The sequence below is a fragment of the Geotrypetes seraphini genome, chromosome 3 (assembly GCF_902459505.1).
Source record: "Geotrypetes seraphini chromosome 3, aGeoSer1.1, whole genome shotgun sequence".
Lineage (NCBI taxonomy): Eukaryota > Metazoa > Chordata > Amphibia > Gymnophiona > Dermophiidae > Geotrypetes > Geotrypetes seraphini.
Window position 1 is genome coordinate 189548214 of NC_047086.1, and position 27138 is coordinate 189575351.

At 42.8% G+C, this 27138-nt stretch overlaps 1 protein-coding gene across 1 annotated transcript in view; it reads right to left on the reverse strand.

Annotated features, from left to right (window-relative positions):
- Positions 1–27138, reverse strand: part of ZNF385A (zinc finger protein 385A) — a 377851-nt gene that overhangs the window by 34417 nt on the left and 316296 nt on the right. Inside the window, 1 exon segment of the mRNA XM_033936775.1 lies at positions 7159–7491. Within this exon segment, the coding sequence (XP_033792666.1) occupies positions 7159–7491 (333 nt within the window).

Here is a 27138-nt window from a genome sequence, read left to right on the forward strand (position 1 = left end):
GAGCCGTGCTCAAAGGGAAACTGAACCTGTTTTTTTTTAATTGAAAGGGGTTTTTTTTTCTGTTTGCTTTGCTGGTGCTCATAGTTGAGCTGAGAATTGAATGGGGGAGAATCCGCTGTACAACTAAGGGCCGGGCGTAAGCAATTGTTTGCGGATTTAACAATTGTCCCTGACCAGCTCCCAGGAGCTGGAGGCCCAACTTGATTGGAGATAGAGTGAGTGAAATGAACTTTATTATGCGTTTTTGAACTGAGTTTAACTGTACTTTTGGTTTTGAAAGAAAACCCAGGTAAAGAAAGCCTGAGCTATAGCTGGGAATCAGGCGTGGCGCCCGGCCGACTGAAGGAACTGTAAAGGAGTATTCTAAGGAAGGTTCATGCTTCTGTGACACCTAGGGCTCCTTTTATCAAGCTGCGCTAGCGAGGTTAACATGCGTGACTTTTCATCACACGTTAACCCCCGCGCTGGCCCAAAACTACCGCCTGCTCAAGAGGCTAGCGCGGCCGGCGGTTTGACACACGCTATTACGCATGTTAAACCGCTAGCGCGTTTTGATAAAAGGAGCCCCTAGTCATACTAAAGCCTTTTGGGCTGTTGTGTTTTTGTTTTATTTTTGACTTTTTGATATTGCTGATGTTTTGCTTTGCCCTGCTTTAGTGCTATATGACTGTGTTTGCTTTGTGAAATAAAATGCACTATATGAAGCTGAATTGAAGGGCTCTTTTGGAGTGAGTGCCATGTGCTGGGGCTGAACTTTAAAAGCGGTGTTTGGCAGTGGCCTATTTGTCAGCACCCATTTGTAGGGCTATCCATAGTCAGAAAGCACGCCAGTTCCAATTTGTGTCGCCCGATGGGGTGTTCGCCATAAAGCCTGTGGACCATCAGATGACAACAGTTCCCCCCTGTACCAATGCTTCTCCGCACAAATTGCGTGCATATAATTTGTATGCTATTATGCTGAGAATCATCGGTAAAAATCAAATTGCTCCCACTACGGCCACTACATTGACTCGCTGAATTTTACTGGCAAGTTTTAAGAAAACAGCCCTCAGACTTAAGGGTAATATAAGGAAATATTTCTCTAGAATTGGTGGATGTGTAGAACAGCCTCTCTCAGCAGAGATGGTAGAGACAAGGACTATCTGAATTCAAGAAAGCGTGGGACAAGCAGAGGATCTCTAAGGGAGAGGGAGGGATTATACCAGGGGTCTCAAAGTCCCTCCTTGAGGGCCGCAATACAGTCGGGTTTTCAGGATTTCCCCAATGAATATGCATGAGATCTATGTGCATGCACTGCTTTCAATGCATATTCATTGGGGAAATCCTGAAAACCCGACTGGATTGCGGCCCTCAAGGAGGGACTTTGAGATCCCTGGATTATACTGTGAAGCCTATTAATTGGTAAGGATGGGCAGACTGGATGAGATATTAGATTCTTTACCTGCTTTAAAATCTCTTTGTTTCTATTTTAACTTTATGCACTCCCATCCTGTATCCCTGTTTTTTGGGCTATGAGTTTTAAGTATTACAAATGGATTTGAAATGGATATGAAAGATGGTATAGGAGGTTTATTATATTTTTAAAAAATCATAATAAAAACATAACAGAGAAAAACAATCCATTTCCCCACTAGCCAGTGAATAAGGCTTAGCGAGAAGTGATGAAACAGAAAGAAATGGAGAATTAAAATAGAGCAGCTGATTCATTCAGTAAATATCTATATCCAGCTCATTTATTTTCTCAAGGAAAACTCAAACTCTATTTTAGAAAACTGAAGGCAAGATCTATTAATGGATTGTGCACTATTCCCATATATGTCTTGGTAAAAAAAAAAAAAAAAGCAACAAGAAAACCCATGGAAAAAGCAGCATATTTCAAAACAAAATAATAATAATAATTTTATTTCTTATATACCGCTATACCATAAGTTCAAAGCGGTTTACAACAAGTTACATACAATGAGAGTAAGAGATGTAAGGGGAACAGAAAAAGTACTTTCTGGGATACAAATTGCAAATGGAAGAGAACCAAGATGGTTTGAATCAAAAGGAAGTATCTAGTCAGAGATTGGGGTGCAGGGGAAAACAATTTGGGTGGAATACCTTTACAAATGGGAAAAAGGATGAGTTAATCTAAAATCAAGAGAATTGGGGAATGGGATGAGGATAGCTGAGGGGGATTGGGCAAGAATTGGGAATTAGAATTTGTTAAAGAGACGGGTCTGTTTGAGTTGAAGTGGTAGGGAACATTCATAAATGCGTTCCATCTGACCTCTGAACTGGAGGAACATGATCTCTTGACATTTTCTAGGCCAGATGTGCATGAGAATGCTGATCTCTGAGGGCTTCCGACTGGCCAAGTTTTCTGGATTCCTCAGACATACTTAGATAGTTGGGTTTTTAGGAGCACAGAGTGCCTTACAAGTAGGGTTACCAGACATCTGGATTTACTCGGACGTGTCCTCTTTTTAGAGGACTGTCCAGTCATCTGGATGGCTTTTCAAAACCCGGCCCTTTGTCTGGGTTTTGAAAAGCTTCCAGCTCGGGACTGCATTGGGAGGACATCTGCATATGCATGGATACAACTCAGTGACATCACACATATGTGCGCATGCATGTGATGTCATTGCATCAAATTTGCGCATGCGCAGATGCCCTCTCAACACAGCTCTGAGTACGAGAAGAGGTTGGGGGCAGGGATAGGGCAGAACAAGGTGTGACTTGGGGGGGGGCAGGGCGGGGCTGGGTGGAACTGGGCAGCCTGGGGGTGGGGTCATGGGTCCAGATTTTACGATTGTAAAATCTCGTAACTCTACACCTTTCTTTAGTGTGCTTCCCAGGACAATTTGAATGGGCTGATGTTACAGAGTGACTACTCAGGTAACTTAACAGAAAATTTTTATAATTCTGCTCAGTACTCCCTCGCCCCCACCAGGCTACTCCATCATCATGCCACCCAACTAGCTAAAATTTCTGGGGAAAACACCGTTGTCCATTTTTCACATTCTGATGTCTCAATATTATAATTTGAAATGCATTAAAATAGGAGTTTGTTTTTCTGATCCATTCCACACTACATACTCTATACTTTCAACCCAGAAGAACAATTATGGTGCCATCAAAACAGAGGTATGGCTCAGAATTGGCACTGGCATCAGGCAGACCAGGCATCTACCTAGACCAGGGGTGTCAAAGTCCCTCCTCGAGGGCCGTAATCCAGTCGGGTTTTCAGGATTTCCCCAATGAATATGCATTGAAAGCAGTGCATGCACATAGATCTCATGCATATTCATTGGGGAAATCCTGAAAACCCGACTGGATTCCGGCCCTCGAGGACCGACTTTGACACCTGTGACCTAGACAGTAGCATTTGAAGGACAACAGGAAAGCAGCATTGCCTCTCCCCTTCCCTACCTTTATCCTCTTCTATGTTCAGAATCCCCCCTGTTCCTGTCAATGCTGTCCAACCTCTTCTTGAACCTCAGCCAAAGTCTCAAGCAGACTCCACACCCACGCAGGCCTTTAAGCATAGGCTCATGCTCCAGCGTTGCCGCATCCCACGCTCCACCCAAGAGGGATACCTGAGTTGGAGGGGAGCAGGACAGAACAGTGCTTCAATATGGCCTGTATGTTAAAGCTGCATGCCAGTACTGAATATGCTTGAAACTTTGGTTTGGGTCCAGGAGTAGGGTTATCGCATGTCTTCAAAGAAATGAGTGAAGCTAGGAGTGGAAATGTCCAATAAAGACTGGTGGACTCAATCTATTTCTAAAATGTCCTTTAATTCATCCAAAAGCTCAATGACTCAACATGTACATGTTTCAGCTGCAAACATAAATATGCATAAATTATTAAATATAACACAATCACAAACCTTATTAAAAGTAAAATAAAAACAAATACATAATATATAGTGCATCACATCTTCTTCCAATAATCTTCGAGAAAAAGAAAAATCAATGACACAAGAAATAACCATGGTAAATAAAAAAAATTAATTAATAAAGAAGAAATATAAACATTCATATCTCAATATGGCAAAAATAAAATCAATCAAACATAATAAAAGTAAAAAGTAAAAATATATACAACTCAGGATATAAACAACTCAGGATATAAACATACATAATATAAAACCATGATCACTTAAAATCATTTAGATTTAGAGTGACATATGAAGCATTATATCAATCATTCAGGATATAGAATATGTTAGAGTAACACAAAAAGTTTTTCATAAAGAACCAGCAAACAAACAAAAAAAAGTCAATGAAAGTACATTGCATAATGGCAAAACTAAAGATACATTAAATGACCAGCAGTGAATTTTTAAATACATTATACATTAACAAAAAAACATATTTTAGCTGAAACTTGTACATGTCGAGTCATTGAACTTTTGGATGAATTAATGGGCATTTTAGAAATAGATTGAGTCCACCAGTCTTTATTGGATATTTCCACTCCTAGCTTCACGTCTCTGAGTTTGTGAATTTGGTTCTCCTGTTTTATACTCTTCAGAAAAAGGAGGCCAGATTGAGACATCTGGGTTTTACTTTCACTGAAAGCAATAGAACTAAAACCCGGGTGTCTCCTTTTTCTGGAACCATATGGTAACCCTCTCTAGGAGGATGGAGGGCAGCAGGGATAATCAACAGAAGGAGAACTTGAACACGAGACTGAATTGGAGTAGGAAAGTGTAGAAAAGAGGAAAGGCTGACTGGAGGAGAGGATGTGAAGAGGGTATGCAGGTTACCTGCAGGGAGGAAGGAGAAGGGAAGATGCTGGATCACAAGGGAATTAAGGAAGGGAAAGGGAAATGCTGGACTATGGGGATGACTAGCCGCGGGTAACCTGCCAAAACGGTGACCAAAAAAACAAAAGGTCACTGCAAGATCGGGGACAAGGCCATTCACTGCCCCGTGGAGCGGTGAATGGTTAGCACGCGCGGTGAACGAGCGTTCGATCCGGCAGCTCTCTCTCTCCCGCCAGCCATGCATCTCCCTCCCTCCCTCCTTTTCCCTTGCCTTTTCTTGTTGAAATTGGTGATTTCTATAAGGCTATGAGCTGTATTACAGCCGGAGCCTTGAAGTTACGTCACGTTGCCTGCTGGAAAAATCTCCTCTGACGCAACTTCCTGTTTCCGGTTGCATCGGAGGAGACTTTTCTAGCAGGCAACCCGACGCGACTTCAAGGCTTCGGCTGTACAGCGCATAGCCTTATACAAATTGCCAGTTTCGCCACAAGAGAAGGTAAGAGGGAGGGAGGGAGAGAAATGCACGGCTGGCTGGCGGGAGGGAGCTGCTGGACCGCGTGAAGGGTGCTGGGGGTGGGGGGATGGAGAGGAGAAGACGCTGAAGACGGGGACGGGGAGGTGAAAGGGAGAGTGGGGACGGTGACGGGGCGGTGAAGGGGTCAGCAGAGACGTGAACGGGGCGGTGAAGAGGATGGTGGTCCGGGGACGGGGACAGAATTTTTCCCTGTGTCATTCTCTAATAACAAGCTACAGATAAGGACAGATAAGGGTTCAAATTCTGCTGAGCTTTGTCAAGTCATATTACCCTTTGTTGCTAGCTTAACTAACATTCAAAACACGCATTAATAAATTTAGCACCTGAATGTAACTTACCTTGAACTACTACTGGAGCTAAACAGAACTGACATGTTATTTATTTATCTATTTAAAAACTTATATCCCCACCTAAACCTAAGCGGTTCACAAGATACTTACACAGTTTTTAAAAACAATACAACAAATTTTTTTTAAAAAAAACACCTCTCCAATAGAATTCAAGAAAAAGCCCCTATAAATAAAGTCATTATTAACACCTTTTAAAATCTCTGAATGTCACAGAACATCCTAAGTGACCTTGTCAGATTATTCTATAGTAGCACCCCTGCCACTGAGATTACTGAAGCTCTCAGTTTTGCGTAATGTACGTTTGTCAGCCCTTCACTAACTCCCCATAGTGTCCCCTCTGACCTCAGGGCTTGACCTGGTTGATATACTTCCAGCACCTGAGTCAGATACCAGGGGATATGAAAGTCTATCACTTTAAAAAATCAACAAAAGAACTTTATAAACAATCTGATATTTTATTGGTAACCAATGAAGTCGTTTCGGTAAAGGCGAGATATGATCGAATCTGCTCCCTCCACAGTTCAACCGAGCTGCTGCATTTTGATGCTTTACATCTGGCAGCTGTAATCCCCAGATACAACGCATTACAGTAATCTAATCATTGAATGATAACAGTTTGTACAATGATCCTAAAATCATAATGTGGCAACATCACTTTTAATCTATTAAGCACTCGCATCATCTAGAAGAAAGCAGACCTGATCACAGCCAACACCTGAACCTGCATACTCAAGGTAGAATCTAACTAAACCCTTAGTAAGTTGCTTATGTATTGGACTTCTCATATTATTGATTTCAATATATTGTGGCACTTGGCGTCTTCTTCCTTCCCAATCGACATCACATCAGTCTTTGTAAGACTGAGTGTCAACTTGTGATCCACCCATTCCAGAGGAAAGACTTTTTGGCAGGTTCTAGTTTAACTTACGTCCTAAAGTAATGTAGTATTTGTAGTTCATGATTCTATCCATCAACATTAGTGTTGCCGGTCACTAGGATGAGGCTAATAGAAATCCAGGACTAGCCAAGAAGTCTCCCTCCTGGAATGGGTAACTTGGAAGCTCTGGCTAAATCCAGAAAAATTATATTATAACTAGGGTTACCATATGGCTCCAGAAAAAAAAGAGGATGGATTGAGTCATCCAGGTTATACGTCCAGTATAAGCAATGGAAGAAACCCAGATGTCTCAATCCATCCTCCTCCTTTTATGGGAGCCATATGGTAACCCTAATTATAATAACAGATGGCTATATAAAAAAAAGATGCATTACTTTTATCCAAGAAACCACTAAAACAACATAAAAAATCAAAATCTATTAGAAAAACAAACAACAAAAAATTTCCACAGAGGTATAAAGATAAGACCAAACAAGAAAGCAGCACAGGCAAGGAAAAGGTAACCAGACATCTGGATTTTTAGGACCCAATCTAACAGCATGGTGCCCTGTTCAGCATCTGGGGCAAGGGAGCTTTATCTTGGGGCCCAAATTTCACCCCACCCTCATTGATTTCTTACCTTTGTTGTGGGCCTCCAGCTGGGAGAGAGAATTCACGGCTACTTTGCACAAGGAACAGTATAGCAGCTTTTTGGCTTTGTCTTCTTCTGACTCAAGGGTTGTCTCAGGGCCAAGGGTTCCATTGGTGCTAAGCATAAGGGAAGTGGCAGCACCTGGCGTGGGCCTGATCCCTTTCACCAGTTCACTTTTTGCCGCCTGAGTCTGGTCCAAGGGAGATGCCTGGAGAGCAGGTGCTGGCGGTGTTGAAGAGGGCGATTTCACTGAGGAGCTGGGAATAACAACAGGTGTGCATGCAGGAGGAGCCGTGATACTGAAATCATTCTGGTGCTCTGCTGAAAAAGATTTTAAAAAGGAAGAGTTAGGGGGATGAGCACAGAGATATATTAAAGCCTGTCACCTTTAGCACTGGATGGCTAAGGGGATGGACACAGGGATACAAATCCTCTCACCTTGAGCATTGAATGGCTCAGAGGATAGTCATAGGGATACAAAGAATCTCACCTCTATGTAGAGAATGACACAGTGACAGAATTTGTCACCGTTTCTGTCCCCGCAGATAACTGCAGGAAACCTGTGCCTTTCTTTAATGTCTATCTCAACCTCAGTCCTTCTACACCAGCATTTTTCAATGCAAGGCTTTGAGGGTCGGTGGTTATGCCCATTCATACTTTGATTCTTCCCTCTCTCCTTAAAGAATGACAAGGAAATGGTTTCATGTGGTTATCCTTGGGGACAGAGACGGTGACAAATTCCGTCACTGTGTCATTCTCTAACATTTAGTATTGAATGACTCAGGAGTTCAGCAAAGAGATACAGAGGGTCTCACCTCTTGAATGGGACAGCACATGAGAAGTGCTCAGGGATATAAAGCCTCTCACCTCTAGGATTGAATGACTCATGACAGTGTTACTCACTAACGATGCTCAACAGCTGCACACAGGTCAGGTTTTCTGGCTATTCCCTTTGAATGTGCATCACATAGATTTCCATACAACATGCTTGCAGATTTATCCCTTGTACACAGGACAGGATTAATTTTTCGAGGGCCCCTAGGCACACCAGTACACTGGACCCCCTGGCCCCATTCATTTACCTGTTTTCTTATTCACTTCTTTATTTCCACTTGTATTTATTTTTTTCTTTTATTTTAAAATTTAAAATAAACATCAAAGTTTTAGTTCCATGCAAGCCCCAAACATCTCTGAACAAATCCCCCCATTCCTTCCCTTCCCACCTACTTGCCCAGGACTTTAACTCTGAACCCTTTCTGTACGTATATAAAAGTGTTCAAACGCATTGTAAAGCAAGAATACTATCTGAAACATAAGTCTATATTAATAACCAAGTTTGCAACTCTTTTCAACTGCCTCACTCTATGTTGTCCAACTTTAACCCATATGTATTGTGACAGGGAAGCCCCTGTCCCTGCCAAAAGAACTACAAAACCCAGCATGCACCCTGCCCTGGGCCCGGGAAAACCTGGTATGGAGCCGGCACTGCCGGCCCAGTCCGGCAGGGAAGAGAAGAACCAGGTCGTAGCCCAGCCTAAGAGCCAGAATGGGAGGGCCCTTGAAGCTAGTTCTTCCCCCTATTACTTCTTTCCTCCTTCTCTGAAACCTAAACCCAATTTAGAAGAGGGTGGAGTTAACCCTCGGGGCGGGCAGATCAAAAAGCCTCAAATACAAACCAGGGGAAGTCAGAGGGGAAGCTCAGGTGGGACTAATTCCAATCAGCCAGCAACCAGGAAGGATTGCAGCTACCAGAGAGTTCCTGTGCCTCAGCCCCTTTGTTATCTAGGAGTCAGCCCCTAAGGAGGGAAAGCAAAGGCCCTGGACCAGACCTTGTCAGGCTGTACAAACCCTGGGAGGGTGCACCAAGAGATTGGCCGTGGAAAGGACTGGTGGGAAAAGAGCTAACATCCAGGCAAGACGGGGTTGGGAGAGGCAGTCCGAGAACACCGGGTGGAGAACCAGCCAGGGCTATGGGTCTATGGACTGGGAGATGAACCTGAGTATTCCTGGGGAGAGTGAGCCTGGGGAAGATATGGATTTAAGGGAGAATGATATATGAGAGGTCTGTCCCATTCTCTCAACAATCCAGTCCAGGCTAAGGGAAGCCTTGGACACTAACCGTGTTTGAAGCAGGGTCAGACCAATCCTGGCCAATTGAGAAATAATTATCAGAACTGTTTAGTTACCTTACTTCTGGTGGACTTGAAGGGGGTAAGTGACTTCTGAAAGTTAGCCCAGGGTGGGCTTTGTTACGTTTAGTGATCCAGGACATTCTGTGTAGGAGGATCTGGAAGCCAAACCTTTGTTTTATTTGTTGGGAGGTTTGGGGTGTTAATGTGCTTTGTTTTGTGGACCTGGAAACTCCAGGCAGGGCACAAGGACTGAAGCCCAGGTTATGCTTGAGGGTGAAAAGTGTGAAGAACATACTATATGTTCCAACATGTTTTTTTTCTTTCTTTTTTTTTTTAAACTTTAATAAATCCGGTGCCAGTTCCTAGGAAATCCGTCTTCCGGGTTTTCATTCATCCAGCCATATAAAAGGCGCAATAATAAATCTACCTGTGGTCCGAGCCCGGTCTCCCACCTACCTGGGAACCGGCCCGGTCACAGTATGTATAAACAACCAAATCTGTAACTCCTCTGGTACGTTCTACTCCATGTATGTTAATTTGTAACAAAACAACAAGGCAAGCAGTCCACCAAAGAATCCAACATGGAACAAAAGAAGATTGGCCGGCAATAAGGAGATTCAAATCAGGTTTATTCAAGGAGCTCCCAGGAACCATGCCTGATGAATTTCGCCAAACAAGGCTGGTCAATGCTAACAGAAAACCATATCTTTCATACACACAGGACACAGAACCATCCTCATCCAGTATGGAATAAGTAATCACAAACTAACCCCTCCCCTTTTAACAAAATCACAGTGCTGGCGGGTTGAATGTTCTGTGCTGTTCTGACGGGCATAGGAATTCTATGACCATTGGAGCAGTGCAGAGCATTCCACATGCTGGCTTGTGCTGCAAATCGAAGAAACTGTACAGTTTAGGGGGTGAAGAAACAGTGGTGCATATCCCCCCCAATACTGAACAAAATATAAAGGTAACAGATGTAAATTTGAAAAAAGAGAAATAACAAATCACTTTTCAAATTAACAAATAAAAATAAAACAAAAAAATGGAAAATAAGATAATACCATTTTATCGGACTAATACATTTTTTAATTAGCTTTCAGAGGTCAAATCCTCTTTCGTTAGGTCAGTAAATATACTGCTGTTACAGTATCCTGTCCTAACCTGAGGAAGGAGAATTTGGTCTTTGAAAGTTAGTCAAAAATGTATTAAAATTACCAGTAGTCCAATAAAATGATCACTATATTTCCATTTTTTTATTTCTAAACATTTATCAACACAGCTACAATACTACTTTATCCTAAAGCAAAAAAATATAATTTTTTGTACCTTTGTCATGTGGTTTCTGCTTTCCTCATCTTCTTGTCATTCTCTTTCTTCCATCCACTGTCTGTCTCTCCCTGCCTCCCCCCCCCTTTTTTGGTCTGGCATCCATCATCTTCTCTCTGTTCCTTCATGGTCTGGCATCTCTCTTCTTCCATCTCTCCTTCCTTCTCCCCTGTGGTTTTTAGCATCTCTCTTTTCTCATTATCTCCACTCAGATCTGATATCTCTGTCTCCTTCCCCGTTCTCCGGCATCTCTCTCTCTTCCCTTTCCTTTTCTTCTCTGGTCTTCCTTATCTATTTTCTGCCTAAATTAAATTATTTCTTACTATTCAGTCCTCAGTTTCCCTCTTTTTACTGTGTCTACCCACAGCATGCCACCCTTTCTTTCACCCCTCAACTATCTCACTAACTATCTTCTTCACCCCATCCAGCATATGTCCTTTTTCTTTATCCCCTCCTTCCATCCAGTATATGTTGTCTTTCTCCACTGCCATTCAGCATTTGCTATCCCCTCTCAACTGACATCCATCTGCCCTTTTCTCTTATCCCTTTCCCCACTTCCATCATCTGCCCCCTTCTATCATCTCCCCCTTCTCTCAATCTCTCCCTTCTTCCCACTTCCATCATCTGCCCCCTTCTCTCAATCTTTCCCTTCTGCCCCACTTCCATCATCATCTTCTGCCCCCTTCTCTCAATCTCTCCCTCCACCCCAGGCCCATCTCCCTCCCTTCCCCTCACCTTTCTTTCCAATTTTGGCAATTTCCAATTTTGGTAAGATCGCAAATGGCACCTCCCCCCTGGCGATGGCACATCAGATTGGCAACAGCCTCACCTCCCCCCCCCCCCGGCATCAACAGCACTTCAGATTGGCAATGCGATGCTCAGTCCAAAGCTTCCCTCTGACGCGAACTGCCCGGGTGGAAACAGGAAGCTGCATCAGAGAGGAAGCTTTGGGCTGAGTACCGCGTTGCCGATCTGAAGTGCTGTTGATGTGGGGTAGGGTGAGGGGGGCTGTTGCCGATCTTAAGTGCCGCCTGTCGCCATTTAAAAAAAAAAAGGCTCTCTCTTTGCCCTCCTTCAGCGGGCCCTCCTAACATTTTCGGGCCCTAGGCACATGCCCACTGGGCCTATCCTTCAATCCGGCCCTGATTGTACATACATTAGTGGCAGCTTGAAAACCTGACCTAAAAGTGGCCCTTGAGGACTTGAATTGAATGCCATACTTAAATGATAGCACGGTAATATTATACAGAGACTTTAATGAATAATATCAGACTTCTATTGTTAACAGAAACAGTTCTTAGAACACTTAAGTTTTGAGGGGCAGATTCTCAAACCTAAAATCTGCCTTAAACATGCTCGCTAAACCAGTTCCAGCTGGTTTAGCGTGCATGTATTTTAGCGGCAGATTATCAAAATGGCTTACAGAAGTCTTTTCCGAGGTTTCTAGCAGTCTCCAATATTGCCATGCAAATGTAGTACAATGAAGTCAATATTAAAATGATCACTTTGAGCAATTCTCTATAATCACCGAGTGATTCTCTAACCTCGTTGTGCCACATTTGCAGCCAAAATTTACCGACAGGTCATTGTTTTACTTTCTGATCATTGCCTGAGTGCTGATTGGTTCAGGCACTGACAGGAAAGTAAGGTTTGACAGCTCCAAAAGCAAATTAAAATAATAATTTATTTTTTTTTAATTGAAGATCGGCAGGAGAGATGCCCCCACCTCACAGCGGGAGAAATGCCCACTCCCTCCTGCTGCCCATGTCAAGTGACTGCCCACATGAAACCCCCCCCAGCAGTGGGAGAGATGCCCACTCCCTCCCACTACCACCATAAAGCAACTCCCCACCAGACCCCCCCTCCCCCCGTTGCAGCAGGAGAGATACTCACTCCCTCCTGCCACCAATGACATATCCCAGACACCTCCCGGCAGTGGAAGAGATACCCTCTCCCACCGCCATGCAACCCCCACCCCATCCCTCTTACCATACTTACAATGGCTGGCTAAAGGGACGCCTACTCTCTCCGGCTAGCTGGCCTGCCTCTTCAAAAATGGTGGGCTTTTCCCTCCCCGGTGCATCCTGGGATGCATCAGAGAGGGGCCTGAGGCTCTAATTGGGCCAGGTTGTTTAAGGCCCCTTCTATGAAGCTAAACATAAAAGTAAACATAATTAAATTGCAAGAAAGAATATGTAATTTAACAGCATGCAGATAATGAGAAATCAAAAGAAGAAAAAAAGGAAACGTGAGGCATTCTTTTCTTCTCTTTTGACCTCACATTTCCTTTTTTTCTTCTTTTGATTCTCATTCTCTGCATGGTGTTAAATTACATATTCTTTCCTGCAATTTAATTATGTTTAATTTTTTTGTTTAGATTTATTAAAATATCCATGACATTCCCAATTGTTAAGGATTCAATTTTAGTTCTGAAATATATACCGATATGTGAAACCAGCATAGCATTTGGGTATGTTGCTTCTCTTTTTTATATTTTTGTATTCGTTATTAAATGTTACATTTTAATTTCATATTCAATCTTACTCATAGTCAATTTTTTAGATTTTCAATTTATTCTGTTTTGAATAACTTTATGAATAATTATTTTTATGTACAATACTTCATATACTTCTTTAGTATTTATGATGTTTTATTTATATATTATTTAACACATATTCCATGTTATCCAGTTCCATTTACAGGTAATTTTACTAAGATACGGTAGCCGATTTAGCGCACGCTAAACGCTAACACATCCATAGACTATAATGGGCGCATTAGCATTTAGCGTGCACTAAATTGATTAGCGTGCACTACAACGCTTAGCGCACCTTTGTAAAAGAGGGGGTTAGTTTATTGGTTGTTTTTATACTTTTATGTTTTGATTTTTCATAGGTTCCTGATGTAGGCCTTAGGGGCCGAAACACGATTCGTATCGAGTCTTTTTAACGCCATCCATTGGTTTCCACAATAAAGGCAATTGAACTTGACTCGTGCTATCCAGTTTGTCTGACTCCGTCGCCGTTTCCTTGTGTTGGTCTGTCTGTGGTGGATTTTGTTCTTCTCTTTCTATATCAAAAGCCATTATCAAAGAAAGATACTGGAAATTAACAGAAACCCAAGTCTATGAGGGACAGTTTCTTTCTCTTTCTTTTCTCCTTCAGTCTTTCACACCGCACACACCTTCCTTACCATTGCACTAAAGCAAAGATGTAGTTAACCACAATAGATGCTATTTTTAGAACAAATTTCCAACCTATAAAAACCTCCTCTCTTGACCACCCCCTCTCTTTCTCTGGACCCTCTGGCTTCCTCCTCTCTTGCTGAATTCTCTTTTTCCCTTTCTGCCTATTCACACCTATACACCCATCATTCAGACCAAAGACAGGCACACATTCATGTGGGTAAACTGTCCATTCCCTCTCACCTCCCACAAGGTGGACCCTAGCATCCAGGAACTGTGATTTGGGTTATTCTTCCCAATATACATCACTTTGCATTTGTCCACTTTAAATTTCATCTGCCAATTGGATGCCTAGTCTTCCAATTTCCTAAGGTAGGCCTACAACTTTTCAAAATCCGTATGCATTTTAACAACTTTGAACAGTTTAGTGTCATCTGCAAATTTAATTACCTCACTCGTCGTTCCAATTTCTAGATCATTTATAAATAAGTTAAATAGCACCGGTTCCAGTACAGATCCCTGTGGCACTCCACTGTTTACTCTCCTCCATTGAGAAAAATTACCATTTAACCCTACCCTCTATTTTCTATCTGATAACCAATTCCTAATCCACAACTGAACTATGCCACCTATCCCATGACTCTTTAATTTTCTCAGGAGCCTCTCATAAGGAACTTTATCAAAAGGTTTCTAATAATCTAGATACACTACATTAACCAGCTCACCTTTATCCACATGTTTATTCATACCTTCAAAGAAGTCAAGAAATTTGGTGAGGCAAGATCTCCCTCAGCTGAACCCATGCTGACTCTGTCTCATTAAATCATGTTTGTCTACTTGCCCCACAATTTTATTTTTTTATAATTGTTTCCACCATTTTGCCCGGCACTGAAGTCAGGCTTACCAGTCTATAATTTCCCAGATCACCCCTGGAATCCTTAAAAAAATCAGCGTAAAATTGGCCACCATCCAATCTTCAGGCACTACAGACGATTTTAGCAACAGGTTATAGATCACTAACATCAAGTCAGCAATTTCATGTTTGACTTCTTTTAGTACCCTGGGATGTATACCATCCAGTCCAGGTAATTCATCACTTTTTAACTTGATGATTTGGCTTAGCACATCTTCCAGGTTCACGATATTTCTTTCAGTTTCTCTGCATCATCACCCTTGAAAACCATTTCCAGTTCAGGTAGATCTCTTATATCTTTTTCCATAAAGATCAAAGCAAAGAATTCATTCAGTCTCTCTGCTACAGCCTTATCTTCCCTGAGCGCCTCTTTTGCTCCTTGATCATCCAATGGTCCCACAGATTCCCTCACAGGTTTCTGCTTCTGATGTACCTAAAAAAATTGTTATGAGTTTTTGCCTCTTTTGCAAGCTTCTCTTCATATTTTTCTTACGTTTCTTTATCAATGCTTTGCATCTAACTTGCCAGTGCTTGTGTCTCTTCTTATTTTCTTCATTCAGACCCTTTTTCCATTCTTTAAAGGATTTTTTGGCTCTAATAGCCTCTTTCACTTTACCTTTTAACCATGTGGCTCTTGTTTTCTTTTCTTTCCACCTTTGCTGATACATGGAATACATCTGGTCTGGGCTTCCACAATGGTAGCATAGAGGCTGGAGGCAGTGGCTCCAGGACAGAGCTGGCAGCTACCCAACATATCAACTCTTTGGTGTTGAGGAGGACTTCAGTTGACAGAGCTTGGGGATCCCTGCCACAATAGGTATGCCATTTTTCTTGGGTGGTGCCATTTGGGGAGAGAAGCAGAAAATAAATTTTGGGTTGTTTTAATTGGGAATGGATGGGGAGAAATATTTGGCCCACCCACTTTCTTTTGTGCCCACCCTAAATCAGCTGTCTGGTTGCACAATTGGCTGTCACAATGACAAAATTCCGGAAAAGGCATGTTCTGCTGATGGTATTCCCACAGTTATCATTTACCTCCTTTTTTCTGAGTTCACCACTTTGGTAATACCTCTCTCACCACTGTTAGCAAAAAGACATCAGTGCTTCACAGAACTGGGAAATGAAACTAACTTTATTCTCATCCTCTTCATTTAATGGCCCTGATGTTTACTTCAAGTCAAGTATCCCCTAAGTGAACTGAGTCCCTTTGAGCTCTGCTCAACAGATATTTTGAAATAAGCATTCAAAAAACTGACATATTCTAATCAGAAAACAGAAAATAAAATTACTTTTACAATCTTTGTCTGATTATTTTATTTTTCTAATTGTGTTGGTCCAATCTCTGGTTTCTGCTTTCCTTCATCTTCTGTTAAATCTCTTGTAATTTTTTTCTCTCCACCTTTTCTCTTCAGCTTTCTTCCAACTATTTTTATTGCAATTTAGTTCCACTCTTTCTTTGCATTCTTCCATCTAGCTTCTTTCCTTTTCTCTCCCCCATCTTCCCTCCTTCTCTCCACATCGGTCTATCCAGCATATATCCTCTTTCTTTTTCCCATCCTTCCATTCAGTGTCTCTACTCTTCCATCTCCCCTCTATTTTTCCTCCAACCAGTATCGTTTCTCTCTTCTTCCATGCCTACACTTGCATCTTCTGTTCCCCTGGCCACTGCTGCCGCTTCTCTAGACCAGCAGCAGCACTGGTAAAACAGCATAAAGCAGATGAGAGGCCACAATCTTCATGTGCACATTGCTGGCTCTGCCAGTCCTTTTACACCTGGACAGGAGATTGACATTAGATGGGTCAGGAGACCGGCAGATTCAATAGCACTTCCATGTGAAAGTTGCAAAACTTTCAGTTCCACATGAAAGACACTTATGCAGATTCTAGCTGAATATCAGTCAGGACTCAGATTAAAAATTCTTGCCCAGATCCCAATAGCCCCTGTGCCAATCCCTGCCTCCTTCCCTACAAAGGAAAGAATTCCCCAGCTTGATTACACCTCACTCCCCCTGAACATATAGCAAGGTAGGTACACCCTCCCCCCACCTGAGCCTACCTTGAAGAAACCCTGGTGGTCTAGTGGTAAATAGGCAGGGGTGATGCCCATTCGCTCCTACCCATGTCTCGAGGCCACAACAAAATGGCTGCTATGACCTTAGCGACAACCTCATGCTCCTTCAACTACCATGAGGCTGTCGCTAGAGGTTGTGGCTGCCTGGCCGTTTAAATCATTTTGAAAAGCGGACCCTTAACGTTTGTAGCTGCCTTTTAGGTTTTAATAAATCATTTTCCTCATCTTTTCTGTTTCCTTTTTGAAAGTTAAATGCTAGTACAGTAGACTTCCTGACAGCCTGTTTTACAAAGCTGAGCTAGTGACTGCCGCACAGCAACAGCCCGAAGCCATTTAAATCTCTATGGGCTTCGGGGCCGTTACCGCACAGCAGCCGCTAGCGAGGCTTTGTAAAACAGGCCCTTGGTGTCCTTGGATAAATTAAGTCACAATTGATCACATTATAATTACTATTGCAAAGTGGCCACAGGACCAAAACCTCTCACGTCAAAATCCTGCATTCCACTAAGGGCAAGATCTAAAACCGTTCCTTCTCTTGCCACTTCCTGAAACAACTGCTCCATGAAGTTAGTTCCTATTCCATGAGTCATTCCTTTGTATCCTCCTGCTGCACTGTTTTAGAGCAAATGCACCAGTACAGAGATGGATTTATGTCTTATGCACAGAAGAGCCAACTGGCCTTAATGGTGGAAGCCATCTGCAAAGCAGCAACTTGGTCATCTTGGCACACCTTCATAAGACGCTACTGCCTAGATCGCCCACTGCATACCACGAACGATTATAGCCAAACAGTCCTCCAAGTAGCATAGGGTTACCAGAAGTCCAGATTTACCAACATGGTCCCGAGGATGAGAACAGGTTGAGGGGGGGGGGGGCAGGGCTGGGGGGAGTGAGGCTGGGGAGGAACAGGGTGGGGTTTGGGCGTAACAGGGCATGGCTGGGTGGGCCTGGGACAAGGATCCGGATTTTACAGGAGTAAAATCTGGTAACCCTAAGGGGATCACCCTCCCCTGGCCAAGGACAATAAACCCTAACCAAAACTACCTCACCAAATGGGACAGAGGCAAGTCTGCCTTCAGCAATGCAGCTTACCATTGAAAGCTAATTTGTTACATACCACACAGGTTGTATGTTCTGAAGCATAGTTGACAGGTGGTAATGTTAGCTTACTAGTGTTTCCAAAACTTTTTGTATTATGATGCCCTATTGGCAACAGTTCCCCTATCAGGCGTAAAGTTCAAGTTTATATAATGTTTGAAGTTACCTGCAATACTATGTAATAATAAAAGAACAAAAAATAGTTCTTTGTAAATTGAGGCATCACGGGCTCCCACAGCCTCATCCTACCGCAGCGGCAAGTCAAGCTGTGGAGAGGGTCCTGCCACCAGGCCTGGCTCCAAAATTACTGGCCCTTCCTTACCACTCAGCTAGAGAGTCACCATGTTGTGGCTGACTCATCCTGGCTGTCCATGGAGAAAGTGAAGTTACTTACCTGTAACAGGGGTTCTCTGTGGACAGCTGGATAAGTCAGCCACACAGAACCTCCCTCTTCATCTAAGGATGATGCTGCTAAGCAAAATTCTTGAGTCTAGCTGGGGAACATCTGAAGCAGGAAGAGATTAACTAGGGTATATAAAGGGGGCTAACACATTCTCAGAGGGAGGCTATAAAGGCTTTCCTCTGAGTTCTGGGAGAGCAAATCTGCTCAGGGCTCGTCAGATGACGTCACCAAGGTGTGCCTGACTTATCCTGCTGTCCACGGAGAACCCCTGTAACAAGTAAGTAACTTTATTGACTCACCTAGAATAATAGGACATATCCTCTCTTCTCTCTCATACACAAACACATACACACATCTTCGCATCTGTTCTCTGCTCTGCTCTCGCTCACACATAGCCTTCCTTAAACATCCACAGAAAGATCAAAATCTTATTTATACAAAACTAAAAAAAGCAGCTCTGTGACACATCTCTCCTCTAAGCATTGTAGGTTTGTTATAATAAACCTATTTCTATATATATAATATACTAAGGGTGACCAGGTTACCCATTCCAGAAGGGAGACTTTTTGGCCAGTCCTGGATTTCTGCTATCCTCATCCTGATGCATTATTCTATGTCAATTCTATTGTATTCTATTTAAAATACAGTTTGGAGACATCTCGTTAAATTTTCAAAAAAATCCATCTTTGAACTTAAGAAACAATGATACTTTTTGGTATCTAGTCATTAGGAACTTTTAATTCCACATAGGCATATCAAGCAGCAAAACTATGGAAAGCATTACCAAGTTTTCAAGTTTTTTTTAATTTTTGATATGCTGTTTATCAAACGAGTGTCTAAACGGTTAACAATAAAATGAAATTTTAAAAATAAAAAATGTCTTAAATGAAAAAAGTAATATCATATCTATAATTACCAACTAATACTAACCAGCAATCTAATTTTAAATGTTTCAAAACAGACCTAAAGAAATATCTATTCCATGAATTTGTTACTAATAATTCCTAAATATTGTAACACTAGTTTTTAATTTGTATCACCACTGTGAACTTCATGGAGGTTTTGGAGGTATACAAATAAAGATTGTATTGTATTGTAATATGGAACCTGCAGCACTGATTTCAATGGACAGAATCATGGACTACAAATATTACACTGCTTTGGGATGTAATGTTAAAAGCAGGACTGGCCAAAAGTCTCCCTTCTGGAATGAATAACCTGGTCACCCTAAATCAGGGGTGTCAAAGTCTCTCCTCGAGGGCCGCAATCCAGTCGGGTTTTCAGGATTTCCCCAATGAATATGCATGACATCTATTTGCATGCACTGCTTTCATTGTATGCTAATAGATCTCATGCATATTCCTTGGGGAAATCCTGAGAAACCAACTGGATTGCAGCCCTCCAGGAGGGACATTGACACCCCTGCCCTAAATACAAGGGCTGTTCAAAAAGTATCAGACCTTAATTTTTCTTGCGTAAATAAATAAAACTAGGGAGGCGTGGTTCAGTGCACATATGTAGGCAACTCTAATGCGCATGTTTGCATTTTTTCCTGCCTACAGAAGCTGTCAAGTTGCCGTCAGATCGCCGATGAATGAGGAAGTGTAAGTGAGTGTCGTCGTATTTTCTTTTTTGACAAAATGACAGAAAAAGTTGAACAACTCTACTGCATTAAATTTTGTGTAAAGCTTGGCGATTCCCAAGTGGAAACGATCTGCAAGATTCAACAGGCTTTCGGGGATGAAGCAATGGGCACCACATAGATAAAGGAGTATTACAACCGCTTCAAAGATGGCCGCAGATCAGTGCAGAGTGAAGCATGTTTTGGTAGGCCCTCAACATCCAGAAATGAGATTATCTTTGACCAAGTGAGGAACCTGGTGATGCAGGATCGTTGAATCATGATCAGAGAACTTGAAGACTTAGGCTTCAGGAGAATTTCTGCGAAGTTCATGCCTAAGCCTCTAATGATCGAGCAGAAGCAACTCCATTTGGAGATCATACAGGACATGCTGGAGACTGTGAACCGTGATCCCAACTTTCTCAGCACAGTGATCACTGGCGATGAGTCCAAGGCTTATGGGTATGACCCAGAAACCAAGTTGAAGTCATCACAATGGAAGCATTCAACATTCCCGAGGCCAAAAAAAGCAAGGCAGGTCCGCAGCAATGTCAAAGTCATACTGACCGTGTTCTTTGACTCAAGTGGTGTGGTTCATCACGAGTACACTCCACACTGCACAATCATCATCAAGGGGTACTACCAAGAGGTTCTGTGTTGCCTTCGTAACGCTGTGAGATGCAAACATCCTGACCTGTGGGCTGCGGGCAATTGGCAGTTCCATCATGATAACACACCTGCCCATTCTTCACATTTGATATGGAGTTTCCTGGCCAAACACAACACACCCGTGATTCCTCAGGCTCCCTATTCTCCCGACAAGGCTCCATGTGACTTCTGGCTTTTCTCCAAGCTGAAAATGCCCCTGAAAGGGACCAGATTTCAGTCGAGAGAAGACATCGTGCAGAATGCGATGGACCAGTTGCGAGCAATCTCAAAAGAGGCGTTCCAACGCTGCTTCCGACAGTGGCATAACCTTTGGAAGAAGTGTGTGGTAGCCCAAGGGGACTACTTTGAAGGAGATTAGTATAAGATTGCTGTATCTGAATACGAGTATTTTTTATGAATAAAGATCTGATACTTTTTGAACAGCCCTCGTATACCTTAACTTAGGGTTCCCAGATGCCTGAATTTCCCTGGACATGTCCTCTATTTGAGGACCGTGTCGGACGTCCAGGCAGATTTTCAATTTAACAACTTTTGTCTGGGAAAACCGGACATCTAGTAATCCTACAGTAGTTCAACCTATCCGGAGTCGACCTCCTCCCCACATGCACCTATCCAGGGTCCTCCTCCGCCCCTCCCCCACGCGCACCTATCCGGAATCCTGTTGCCTTTCTAGCCCCCCCCCCCCACACACATGCCGTACACCTATCTGGAGTCCTTCTCCCTCTCCCTGCTCCCCATGGGATATTGTGTTTGCTCACCCAGCACTTTTATAACTCTTCAGTCATCGTCAGCGTCAGTGAAAAAGCAGAGAAAAAGCTTCCGGATCCCCGAAGATAGCATGTTTAGTTCACTGACGCTGACAACAACCAAAGGGTTACAGCAGCGCAAGGTGAGCAAGCACAGGATTGGGGGGGGAGGGGAAGAAAAATGCTGAACCACGGGAATGGGGCGGAAAGGGAAGAAAAGATGCCTTAGACCTCCAGGGGAAAAAAGGGAAGGGGCAGATAGATACACCAGACCATGAGAGGAGGGGAAAGGAGTGAGATGTCGGACCACTGGATGGGGAAGGAGGTGGGGGGGGGAAGAAGAGAGAGATATCAGATAAGGGAAAGGAAGGAAGGAGGGGGAAGGGGAAAAAGGGAAAGACAGAAAGATGCCTGACCACAAAGGGGGAAAAAGGGAAAGGAATGAGGGGAAAGAGAAGCCAGATTATGGGAAGGAGAGGATAAAGATCCCAGACAATAAGAGGGGGAAAGGGAGAAGACAGATGGCAGACCATAGGAGAGGGAAAGAGAGGGAGGAGATGGTACACAGGGATGGAGGGGAAGGGAAGAGATAGGGAGGACATGGTGATGTGAGGGGTAGGGAAGGAGAAGGGGAGAATGAGGGAGGAGATAGCGTATAGGGATGGGAAGAGTGGGGAAGGGAAGAAAATAGAAGAAATGCTGTTTATAGATGAGATGGGAATAGGGAAGAAGAAAGAGGGAGAAGATGGTACACATGGATAGACTGGAAGGGAAGACATGGAAAAGTAGATAGATTTGAAGAGGAAGTAGAAAAATGGAAGAAAGTTTAATGTTAAAAGTTAATGCCAAAGAGGGATACAGATTCAAGAGAACAAGTCTCCCTTTATCCAAAAAAGAAGGGTGAAGGGAAGAGACAGCCCGAACAAAAAACTACCACACAAATTTTTGAAAGTGAACGGGAAACCCTCAGTCACACAGCTTGCAATGGGAACACGCCCCTAATGCACCAGCTGTCACATGCATACACCCAAAAGGCTGGCTACATTTCTAGTTCTACGGAGAAGCTAAGTACCTCCAGTAGTCTGTTCAGCTCGTGACTGTGCCTGCTTGGCTGATTTTGGACGCTCCTATACCCTTGGAAGAGGGGCAGAGACAGCCTCAACAATTTATTTATTGATGATATTATGTATTATTATTTCTTTCACTTTTAGCACACGTGGTTTGTCACGTTGAATTTATATACGGGTTAGCCCGGGGATGTTTCACAGATAATACCTTTTGGGTGTATGCATGTGACAGCTGGTGCATTAGGGGCATATTCCCATTGCAAGCTGTGTGACTGAGGGCTTCCCATTCACTTTCAAAAATTTGTGCGATAGTTTGTTGTTCAGGCTGCCTCTTCCCTTCACCCTTCTTTTTTGGGTAAGGGGAGACTTGTTCTCCCTTGTTTTGGGTTTTTTTAAAAAATGTTCTAAAGGGATACAGGGCAGAAAATGAAGGAGAGAAAACCAGCAATTGGATAAGAAGGCCATGGAAACAGTTAAGAGCACAGACAGAAGGAAGTGAAACCAGAGACTGGGAAAAGATGAGTAGAAAAATAAAATCACTAGACAACAAAGGTAGGAAAAGTTCTGTTATTTTCAAATTAGTGATTGAAATATGTCAGTTTTCAGAATTTGCATCTGTTGTCTAAATTTTGCACTGATCAGGAAGAAACATATTTCTTTCTGTTTCTCTGGTGTTGCACTGCATGCAGAGCTTGGCCTCTTAGGGTTTTGTTTGTGTATATTAGGACTTTTAGTTTGTGGTCCTGTATAGGGTTTATCTGTGTTCTGCATGTGTGACCAAGGCCAGGTGTTCTGGTAGGAATGAATGTCATGAAGCATTATTGGTGTGATGGCCCCAAGTACAAAGATATTTGTTGGCAGTTTGTCCGGGGCTTGGAAGGCCCCGAGCTCGGGGGCTGCGTCTGGAGAGCCTCTGCGCATGTGTGGATGTGAACGTGATAACATCATATGCATGTGTGTCTGAGCGTGATGTCAGCGCATCGATGTCCACACATGTGAGGAGGCCCTCTAAACACGGCCCAGAGCTCAGGGAAGGAAACATGAGGTTCGTGTGGGGGCGGGGCTGGGGGTGGAATGGGGTGGGGCCAGGGAAGAACAGGGGAGGGCTAAGTGTCCTCAAACGAGGAAATCTAGTAACCCTACCTTAACTTCACCACCAGGCAACCCCACTGCCTGTCTGAGGACTAGACCCGGGACCCACAAATACTAAGAAAAGACAAGACTGCCAGCCAAATCTACCGCCTCTCTGTTATTCAATCAACTCGGTTGTTGTTTTTCTGGCCTTAAGACTACTGTCCTCACGGTTCCAGATGATATTTTTGATAACTTCAGGGGGAACAATTCCTGGCTGGACAAAAACCACCAAGCACTATGAAAGCCAAAGGGAAAATACAAACTTACGTCAATCCTTAACTTTCACGTTCTTATGTGCTACAGGTCAGGGTCTGCTTCCAATTTAGTGCTCGCTTTCTGGACTGGTGGGAAGTAGAGATGGCTGGAGGCAAACAGGCTTTTCTTAATGCCAGAATATAAAGATATCCCTGATCATCTGCAACAATGTTTAGAAAACTAAGCATGCAAAGCTGCCCCCCTTTAAAAAAAAAAATAAAATAAAATTGAAAATCCATCATTAGACTGCTCGTTTAAAACAAAATCCTTATTATGTCAATCATCTTATCTCTTTTGAAATTGGATTTTCACCTTTTCCATTTCTATTTCTTTTATATCTTCACTTTCTCACTAGTTTCTCAAAAAACTTCTTGGCCTCTCAACTGTCTCTACTTTCCTTCATTTCACCCCTTCCTATCATTCCATCTTTCCCTTTTAATTTCAGTTCTCCCACTTCCCTTCTCCTCCCAGTTTCTTGAGATGCAAGGTTCTTTTTTTTTTTAAAAAAAAATCTTTATTAGTTTTCAATTATTAACAGTGCAATACATTGAATTTAAATATAAATGAATCAAACAAAAGCACTTTAAATATACAAATAATTCAACAACAAACATTTTCACACACACGCCCTCTCCTTAACTAATGAAAATAAAACCACATGTATAATTTCAATAAAATAGATATAATGAATAATAATTATAATGTTTTCCCATCTCCCTTCCACCCTGGATGTGTAAGGAGGACAAATATAAAGAAAAGGTACATGACAACTATTCTGACTCAATAAATGATGTCAATCACTTATTCAAATGCACTACTATATCCTAAAATTTCAGCATTCATTCTTTCATATTTGTAGCTAGAACATGTGTGCCCACCAGAAAGTATAATTAAGTCTATTATAACTCTTCCAGTTGCATGTTATCATTTGGATGGCTATTCCCATCATTATTAAGAAAAACTGGCTTTTATAGCAATTCAAAGAAGGTTTAACATGTAATAGAGTACTACAAATTATGGCTTCATAAGTCAGTGGTATCGATGACCCAAGTACTACATTAATTTGGGCCCATATCGACTTCCAAAAATTTTATTTCACACGTCACCAGTGGCATAGTAAGGGGGGGGGGGGTGAACCACCCTGGGTGCTGTATTGGTGCAGGCGCCAGCATCTCTTCACCCCCCTCACGCCATGCTCGCACTCTCCCTCCCCTGCCCCCATGCTTCTTTAAAACCTTCACCAGCACGAGTAACTACTCTAGTCTGTTGCTCACGCCAGCCTGGCTCCCTCTGAAATCACTTCTGGGTTGCAGGGCTAGGAAGTGACATCAGAGGGAAAAGCCAGAGCTAGCAGCAAGCTGGCAAACTACTTGCACTGGCAAAGATTTTAAGCATTACGGGTGGGTAGGAAGGGCACGAGTGTGGCACGGAAGGAGCGAGGGGGGGGTGGTCGGCACGAAAAGAGCGGGGGAGGGTAGAGAGGAGTGCACGGGGACGCCACCACCCCGGGCGCCTCCTACCCTCTCTACGCCACTGAATGCCGCAAAAGTCTTTTTTTTTCTTAAATCTTTATTGATTTTCAAACTAATTGAACATAAAATACTGCATAAAACCCACTATTAACTACACAAATAATACATAAAACAATCATTTTCTCCCACCCTCCTCCCAATTATTAATACAATATTACATATGATGTGATTACAATATTATAATTAAGTAATTTTAATCCTATTTAATCTATTTAAAATCTAAAGGGTCAATATTGAATCAGTAGCAGCCAGTGGCTTTAAGCTGCTGACCACTAAAAATAGAACTAAACCCAGACAGTCAATGCTGAGCCATATTGAGCTTCTAGCATTGAATATGGTCATCTGTGGTTACCTGGAAGTTAACCGAATACCAGCTAATATTCAGACTAATGCCCAGTTGATTGGGTGGATAAAGATAGGGCGGCGTTTTTTGCTGTTCTTTTTTTTCCAATTCTTTATTCATATTTTAAAAATTTGCTATGTCTTATATTTTACAATTAGATGTATTTCTATTATGAATTGTATGTTTTGCTGCATGTTCAGCTCTATTTGTTGTGAACTGACTAGAACCATTTCTGGTCTGGCGGTATATAAGAATAAATTATTATTATTATCACTGTTCAGCAAGCTATACAGTATACTTTTCATTTTGGAACACCATAGTCTGGGGTTGTCTTTATTCTAAAGCAGAGGTTTCAAAGTCCCTCCTCAAGGGCCGCAATCCAGTCGGGTTTTCAGGATTTCACCAATGAATATGCATGAGATCTATTTGCATGCATTGCTTTCACTGTATGCTAATAGATCTCGTGCATATTCATTGGGGAAATCCTGAAAGCCCGACTGGATTGTGGCCCTCGAGGAGGGACTTTAACACCCCTGTTCTAAAGCCACAAGAGAATATCACTGAATCCTACGATTTTGAAGCAAATTCTCCTTCCTGCTACAGGAACCCTCAGGGAACCCATGGGTTGCATGATGGAGCCGCAGTTCTCAGATGTGCCCCCTGCCCAATGTAGGATTGGATAGGGTTACCAAATGTCCAGGAAAACCTGGACATGTCCTCTTTTTGAGGACTGCCTAGGTCAGGGGTGGGCAACTCTGGTTCTTGAGGGCCGGAATCCATTCGGGTTTTCAGGATTTCCCCAATGAATATGCATGAGATCTGTTTGCATGCACTGCTTTCAATGCATATTCATTGGGGAAATCCTGAAAACCCAACTGGATTCTGTCCCTCGAGGACCGGAGTTGCCCACCCCTGGTCTAGGTGCCCGGAGGGATTTCCAAAACCAGGCAGTTTGTCCAGGTTTCGGAAGGCCTCAAGCTTGGGGGTGCATCTGGAGGGCCTCTGCGCATGCATGCAATTCGGTTTGATGTCACGCTAAGAAGTGTTATTATTTTCACTTTGAGTCTTCGCAGTGCTACTAATAAAGTGAACTTTGAACTTTACACCCATGGCTGAATTATTGACATCCCATCCTCACGGCTTCTCCGTTGTGCCATTGTTTTCACTTCACCAGGCTCATTGTTCTCTTTAGTTTTTTGACACTGATTGTCGGCGGTACATGAATGTTTCTTTGAACCACGCAGTGAGGGAAGTTTTCTCTTTTGCCTGAAAGCTCTCTTCCTACAATGCTGCCTTATAATCTCTGTTTTAAGAACAATGTGGACCGTACTTGTAAAGAATGCATCAGTCATAATGGATTTCTCTGTTCTTTGCATCATATTGGTACCTCATAATCGGCCACCCATAGAGTAATCATAAGATCACCTGCGGCGAATGTTTTTCTCTCATTCATAGTTTAGATTATCAACCT